Genomic DNA, 8,788 nt, shown 5'->3' on the forward strand with positions numbered 1-8,788 from the left:
AACAGGTCCAAGATTCAGATTTAGAAACCCGAAAAAAACCCAAAAATCGTGATTTTCTCCGCTTTGATGATTTTCCCCCAAATTGACCTCAACATGACCTTGATTCTGATCTTATGGGGTCAAACAGACCATAGATTCAGATTCAGCGACCCCAAAAATGTTTCAGAATCGTGATTTTCTCCGCTTAAATGGTTTTTTCACAAATTGACATCGAAATTACCTTTATTCCCACCGAATGGGGTCAAACAGACCGCAGATTCAGATTAAGTGACTTTGAAAACGTATAAGGTATCATTGTCTATTCTGGTGCTCAGAACACTTTTTTGTGGGCGTTGTGTAATCTATTGCCATTCCATTTTTTTTATAAATAATAGTAACTCGTTGCAGTCCGTTTTCTTTTCTTTATCGTGATAGATTTTGCCATTTCTTCACTTCTGAAAAGGATTCATGAGGATTAAGTGAACTAGAGAAGATAATGGCTGGGTAGATATTTTCTCCTGAACCCTGCCTTAGCCTTTACTGTCGATTGACTTCCGGTTCCGGTTTCTCTTCCGGAAGACCGTATGACTGAACAGGCGTGGGTGTTTTGCTAAAAATAGACAGTTTACTTGTTCTGAATTCAAAGGCGACCTGATTATTGGCGAAAGTCTTTTGTGGCAAAACGATTATTTTAATGTAACTGTTGAAGGAAGAAAAAAAAGATTAACTAGGATATGGAAAGTTTAGTTTGATCAGATTCACTCTCTTTAAGTTCCTTTTTTAGGAATAATTTTTGTCATTTGTTATCCTTGTCTATGCTTTTCTCTCCATGTGGTCTTTTTTGTCCCTTTCCATCCTATACTGTTTTTGAGTAATTTGATGCATTTTATCCTTGAACATTCAGCTTTAAACCTATTTCTATTATATTCTTCTTTATCAAATTTCCTCTTCTCATATTTGTATTATTTTCGAACATTTTCTACCGTTTTCTGCCCTTCTCTATCCTTTGCTATCCTTATTGGTCCATTTTCATTCTATTTAAACCTATTTTTATCATATTCCCTTCATCAAATTTTCACTCTCGAATGTTCTGACCTTTTCTATACGTTTTCATCTTTTTATACTATTTTTTAGCATTTTCAATCATTTTCTATCCTTTTCTATTATTTCCTATTATTTCCTATTTCGATCCATTTTCATCCTATTCTAATTTCGAATTATTTAATTCTTTTTCATCATATTTAAACTTATTTAAATCATACCCCCCTTTATCAAATTTCAACTCCTAAATTGTCTATCCTTTTCTATAATTTTCTCTCCTTTTTTATCCTTTTCTGTCTCTCTTAATTCCATTTTTCTATCAAACATTTTGATCCTTTTCCATCCTTTTTAAATATATTTCTATTTCTGTACTCTTTTATTATATTTTTCTCAATATTTCACTATATTTTTTCTATCCTTTTCATCTTTTCTATCTATTTCTATCATTTTCTATCATTTAATATACTTTTGATCTCTTATGCCTATTTTCATTCTATGCCGCTTCAAAATAATTTCATGCTTTTACATCCACTTCTATTCTATTTCTATTTTATATCTCTTTATTATATTTCTTTTTCCTAATATTTCAACCCTTTTTCTTTAACTTTTTCTATCCTTTTCTATAAGGATTCATCTTTTTCATAATTTGCTATCATTTTCTCTCCCTTTTTATATAATTTTCTATACTTTTCTATAGTTTTCCACCCTTTTTATCATTTTCATAATTTTATATCCTTTTCTGTCTGCCTTAATCCCATTTTTCTACCGAACAATTTGTTCATTGTCCATCCCTTTTAACTGTATTTATATTCCTGTCCTCTTTATCATATTTTTCTCAATATTTCGCTCTTTTTCTATCCTTTTTATCTGTTCTATCCATTTCCATCACTTTCTATCATTTTCTATCATATCATATACTTTTAATCTGTTATGCCGCTTTTCATTTCATGCCACTTTCAAATAATTTCATACTTTTGCACCCACTTTGAATCTATTTCTATTCTATATCTCTTTATTATACTTCATTTCCGTTATATCTCTACCTTTTTCCATTTACTTCTATGGATTTCTATCATTTTATATACCTTTCTTTTATATTACATAATATTATTCTTCTTCTTATAATATTTATATGATTTTGTAAATTTTTCATTCTTTTGTCACTCTTTTCTATTGTTTTCTATAATTTTCTATCATTTTCTCGCTTTTCATTTCTCGCTATATCCTTTATACCCTCGTTTATTTTTATAATATTTCGCTCTAATATTTGTTATCATTTTCTATCCCTTTTAATCTACTTCTATACTATTCCTTTTCATTATATTTCCTCTTCCTAATATCTCTACCCTTTTCAATTAATTTCTATCCTTTTCTATTCTTTTTTCGTCGCTTTTTATCCTATTCCGACTTTGAATAATTTTATCATTTTACATAACCTTTCAATCGATTTCTATTTTCTTTCTCTCATATTTCTACTTCAGAATATTTTTATCATGTTTAAACATTTTCTATCCTTCTGATTATTTATTTCACTTTCCATCTTTTTCCGCTTTTGAATAATTATATCCTTTTGCCATCCTGTTGTCTCCTATCTTATTCTTTTAATGTCTTTACTCTCATATACTTTTCTATGCCATTGTATTTTCTGTCCCTTTTTATCCTGTATCTATTTATTATACTTATTGTCCTAAAATTTGTCCTTTTTTAAATAAAATTTGTGTTATTTTTTATCATATTACTTTTGCCAAAAATCATATTTTTTTCTTTATTCTTAGTTCCAGTATTAAACATGGTATCCTTTTCTATTTCTTTCTATCATTATGTACACATTTCTCTCCACCTCTATCCTTTTTTATCCCTTCGAATCAAATGTTAGTTTCTAATAATTTTACTTTTTTTATCCCCTATAAACCTATTTATATTGTATCCCCTTTTATCATATTTCTTGCCAGGATCCTTTTTTACCCTTTTCTAGCCCTGCCTATCCTTGTCTATCCTTTTTAACCTTGTCAAGGCATACCTATTGTTTCATATCCTTTCATATTTTTTTCTATCCTTTTTAACTCTTCTGCCCATTTTCATCCTATTCCGTTTGTAGACAATTTTATCCTTTCCTATCCCCTTTCAATGTATTTCTATCCTTTTTCATAATATGTCTTTTCCTAATATCACTGTTGTTTTTATCATTTTTCCTCGGTTCTATCCGTTCTTATCAGCTTCCATCCTGTCACATAATTTTTTATCCTTTTCTACATTTTTCTATCCTTCTCTATTCTTCTTACATTTTCTGTCCCTTTTCATTATATTTTAATTTTATTTATTTAATTTATCTTAGACCTATTTATAAATAAAATATTTCTATCCTTTTCCACGTCCTTTAAACATATTTATAATCTATTCCAATTTATCCCATTTCTTATTCACTAATATTTCTATCTTTTTTAATCCTTTTCTATGCTTTTTATATGTGTAGTCCCTTTTTAATCCCAATCCGCTTTTGAATAGTTTTATCCTTTCCATCTCCTCTTCATCCTGCTTAACTTTCAAATAATGGGAAATAAAAAGTTCCATTTTGTTACATTCTCTCTTCTTAACTTTTTGTTTTATGAGAAATTGTTGTCCTTTGTTATCTAAATTTCAATTTTATTCATAATACTTTTTTCTCTAGAATATACCCTTTTCTATCCAATTTAATAATTTTTTATCAGATTATTCTTTCCGAAAATTATATCCGTTCCTTTTCTTTGCGCATAGGTTTTTTTATCAATTTCTATGAATTTGTATTTATTTTTAGTTTCTAAACATTTTCCTTTTTTTGTCTCCTTTAAACCTATTTCTATACTATTTCTCATTATCATATTTTTCTTCTGATATTTCTATCCATTTCTGCCCTACAATTTCCTTGCTTTAGTATATTTCTTCTTTCTAATATTTCTATCATTTCTATCCCCTTCTATACCTTTTTATACTCTTAAGGTTTTCTGTTCTTTTTTATTCTATTTCCGTTTAGAATAATTTTGATCGTTTCCATCCCATTTAAATACATTTTTGTATTCTATTCCTCTTCATAGTTTTTTTCTATTTAATGTTTCTATGTTTTTTAAAAATCATTTTCTACTTTTTTAGCCCTTCCTATTATTTCATATCCTTTTCTATCCCATTTTATCTTTGTCCATCATATTCAGCTTTCGAATAAATGTATCCTTTTCCTTCACCTTTAAGCCTAGTTCTATTTTATTCCTTTTTAGAATAATATTTCTATTCTATTCCTCTTTTATTCTCTTCTATAGTTTTCTGTCATTATCTATCCCTTTCTATCCCTTTATACCTTTTCCTATATATTTATATCTTTTTTCTTATCTATACATTGTTTTATTATTTTCTTTTCACACTTCCAATGATCCTATCATCTTCCATCATATTCCTTCATCATTTTTCTAATATTTTATTAAATATAAATAAAAAATAATTAAAAAAATTAAAAACAAAATTCATATTAAAAATTGTTTTGAATTAATTAAAAATTAATTATTAATCATTAAAAATAATAAAATAATATATAAAATATATGTTATATATATTTATATTTCATATAAGTTTATTTTTTGTTTTACTTGGCTTTGCCGTAACTTTAATTGATGTATTTTGATGACCCCAGTTCCTGATGCAATTTTTTTAAAAATAGAAGTTAAGTTGCATGTAATTTTCCATCCTTTTCTATTCTTTTGCAACAATTTTTATCCGTTTCTATCATTCGCCATAATTTTTTATTAAATTTCAGTTTTTAACTATTATATTGTTTTTCATCGACTTTGAATCTATTTACATTGTATTCCTCTTTATTCTTTTTCTTCTTTCTAATATGTCTATCTTTTTCTATCCTTTTCTATCTATTTCTATCCTTTTATATAATTTTCTACTTCTATTCAATTTCTTTCACTTCAGAATAATTAAATTTTTTCGATTTCTTTAGAACCTATATATTGTCACTTTCTTATCACTTTCCAACCCTTCTGAATCTATTTTTACTTTTTTGTTTGCACATGTTTATGTAGTTATTTAATACCTGTTACCATCTTAAATATACCAAACCTTTTCCATTTGTTTCTGTCGAATATAATTTTTCTATTCCTTTCTGTCCGTTTTTATCATATTCCACTTTCAATCATTTTATCCTTTTCCATCCCCTTTAATCATATTTCTAGTCTATTCATATTTGTCTTATTTCCTTTTTAAATATTTTTATCCTTTTCTATTACCTTCTATCCCTTTTTCATCGAATTCTATTTTGAATAATTTTATCCTTTTCCATCATTTTTTCTATCCATTTTGAGTCTTTTTCGTTATAAAATAATATTTTCCTTATCTATAAATTTTATCTTCTTTGACTTATTTCTATTTGCAATAATTCTACCTTTTCCATTAATCAATATTATATAGTACTTCAATTACCGCAATTTCATTTTCAGTTATTTTCTAGTACGTACAACGGTACAAGTCGTAACCAATAAAAAGTGATCGCCTTCTTTGCTCCTTAATTACGCCACTTTAATCAGTAAAGATAAATTTTTTATGTGCAATTAAGACCACTGGCACAAATATTGGCTCGTCCTTTCAAAATCAATATGAAGTTAACATTTTTAATACTTTCTAAAATGAAATTAAAATTCAATCAAAATAATTTTTAAACATTTTAAGAATTTTTGTGTGATTCAACTAATTTAAACTGAATAATCAACAAAATTGGAAAATAAGTAATTCTAATTTAATTTGAATTTAATCTTATACCTGGAGTCGGTATTGTAGAATGCCGTTACACAATTAACTACTATGAAAACTAAATTATAAAATTATTTGTCGTCTGAGATTTGATATCAGTTAAAATATTTTATATTTAATTATAATTTAATTCAAATTTTTTAAATTCCTATGATGGTAATGCAGGTTTCTGTAGAAACAAGTAAGTCCTACCTGGTCGGTAGGTTACTGATCAATTATCGACCCCAAGTGTTACCATTTGCCGATAAATTAGTATATTTTATGATTAAATTATATTATCTGTTTTTACAAAAATGTTGTTCGTGTAATTTTTTAACATTTATATTTATAAATCTTAGAGTATTCAAAAATATATTGCTTTCGTATTCAGTTTTCACTCCTGAAAAATAGATAAAACAAAACAATTTTTTATGTAACTTTATACCCTGAGTCGGTATTGTAAAACTTTGATAAACGTAAATTTTACGAAAACCTAATTATAAAATGATTGTTTTTAAGATTTTCGAGACGGTAATGCAGGTATCTTACAAAAAGTTAGTTCTGCCTGGTCGGTAAGTTACTCGCATATCAATTATCGACACTCAGGGGGAACCACTTGGCACTGAATTCAAATTTCACTGATAAAGCAGTTTTTTTCTTAAATTAAACTTAAATTTTCAAAATGAATTATAAATTGCTTATTTATTTTTCAACTTAAATATTAATGCTAATCAGGAATTATTGTGTTTAACAGATTTTTTTACCTTCATTTTTAATTCTTTAGATTGTCCCGGTTTAGCTTCCAATCTTGCTACTAAAATTTTTGGTTCGATGGTCCAACTCGGAACTACACCATTTCCGGAAACAGCCATTCGCCAAGTTGTTAGAGTTCCGGTGGCGCGAATTTCAAAAAATTCATGCACCTGTTCATTCAAATTGTAACATTTATTCACTAACTGACATAAAAATAATTAATTTATATATTATTTAGAAGCTTACAATTTACAAATTAACTATACAGATATTTATTTTTGAAGTAACAATAATTACAAATGACACAATTAGTTTTTAATTTCTAATCGCCAAATTTTATTCGCTTTGAATTAAAAATGATTTAAATGAAAAAGTTCAAGCTTTTTAGTTATTCAATTCTAAATGCTTTAAGTGAGAAATAATAAAATTTCCAATTCTTTAAATTTTAAATGATCCCATTTTAAAAATTATATGGTGAAAATATTTCATTTTTATTTCAATTGTTCTATTTTTGAAGTTTTAATTCGAAATCATTAAATTGAGAGATTACAAAAATTCAATTTTGAACGAAATTGTCTAATTTTTATAACTTGATTTACAATTTTTCAATTTGTGAGCTTCGAATTAAACATTTTTTTATTTTAAAAATGTTCAATTTCAAACGCTTTTATTTAGAAAAGATTCCAATTCAATTCCTTGTCAACTAAAACTCGTTCAATATTTGTTTTATTAGTTTGAATTTTCTATATTTCTAAGTTTATTATTTTGTAATTCATTTCATTTTCATAAATAATGAAATTAATTTAACTTAATGTAGAGAAAGATTCGTAAAAGGGGGTTCGTGGGAAAAACAATAAATTCTTTTAAATTAATAAATATATTTATTTATAAATACAAATTCTCAAATTTGGATAATTATGACGATCGATATACAAGTTTTTAGTTCTTTGTTTCCTTAATTTTTGAAATTTTAAATGTGAATCATAAAAATGGCAGAAATGTTTCATTTTATGTTGTCACATTTAATAAATCATCAATTAAAAAAAAATTTTATTTAAAACTCTACAATTTTGAAGAGTTGAAAATAAAACTTTTGAATTCTAAACAGTTGTAAATAAAAGTGTTTAAATGTTTTCAATTTGACACGATTAACAAGTTCAAAGTTTTTCAATGTGTGAGAACTACAATTGAAAATTCTTAACCAAAAAAAGACAGAAATAAAATTGATTTAATTTAATTTCGAATATAAAACATCAAAATTATTTAATTTTTAACGGTAAAGCTCGAAACTTGTCAAATTTCTAATTTTTTATAATCAAAACTTTGAATATCAAAATTAAAAACTCTTGACTTAAAAGATTAAGAATTTGAAGCTTGACAATTTTGAAAAGCTCTAAAAGAAATTTCTTCAACTTCAAAAATGCATGAATAAATATGTTGAATTAGAAACCTTTTTTCTTAAAAATCGTTCAATATATTTTGCTTTCAGTTTCAAACGCTTTAATTTGAAATTATTGATTAATGTTCACAATTTTTTTCTTGCCTAATATTTAAAACTTTGTTCAAATTTGTATTTATAAATAATTTTTTGGCAATAAAACGTATAATATAATTAATTGCTGGGAAATCTGTACATGCAATTAAACTTTTTGTTTAAAAATTAATTTCTTTAGCTTGAAAATCAGTTTTTTTAATTAAAAATTAATTTTTTCAACTGAACTGGAGATAGAATATTAATCTTCTTTTGTGACTAATTCAACTTTTTGAATCGAAAATTTAACTATCGGGTCAAAAATTTCATCAAAAACTTAAACATGTATTCGGGAATTTAAAAAATTTTTTAAATTAAAAAAATTAAAAAAAATTAAAGTTAAAAAAATTTAAGTTTTTTATCCTTTTGATTTAGAGTTTATCTGTTTAACTGAAACGTGAACTTTTTCATTAAAAATGTATTTTAGTTGGTTAAAAACTTTTTTCTCTAACTTAAAATTGAACCACAATTTCTTTTTAATTTCTACCTTTTAGTTGAAAATTAATCTATTTTGCTTGAAATTTGCTTTTTTTTTGGTATAAAATTAACTTTCTGTGTTACAAATTCATCTATTTGGTTAAAAATTAATTTCTTTGATTGAAAATGCATCATTTGAGTTAAAAGTTTATTTCTTTGTTAAAAAATTTAATCAATTTTGTTGAAAATTTGTTTTTATTCATGAATTTCTTTTTACTAAAAATGTAGCTATTTAATTTTGCTAGCATT

At 25.4% G+C, this 8,788-nt stretch overlaps 1 protein-coding gene across 1 annotated transcript in view; it reads right to left on the reverse strand.

Annotated features, from left to right (window-relative positions):
• LOC117168996 (cilia- and flagella-associated protein 74-like) overlaps positions 1 to 8,788 on the reverse strand; it is a 49,482-nt gene that overhangs the window by 11,793 nt on the left and 28,901 nt on the right. Inside the window, exon 22 of the mRNA XM_033355031.1 lies at positions 6,543 to 6,701. Within this exon, the coding sequence (XP_033210922.1) occupies positions 6,543 to 6,701 (159 nt within the window). The remainder of the gene's footprint in view (positions 1 to 6,542; positions 6,702 to 8,788) is intronic.

This window comes from Belonocnema kinseyi, chromosome 1 (genome assembly GCF_010883055.1).
Source record: "Belonocnema kinseyi isolate 2016_QV_RU_SX_M_011 chromosome 1, B_treatae_v1, whole genome shotgun sequence".
In the NCBI taxonomy this organism is placed as follows: Eukaryota; Metazoa; Arthropoda; class Insecta; order Hymenoptera; family Cynipidae; genus Belonocnema; species Belonocnema kinseyi.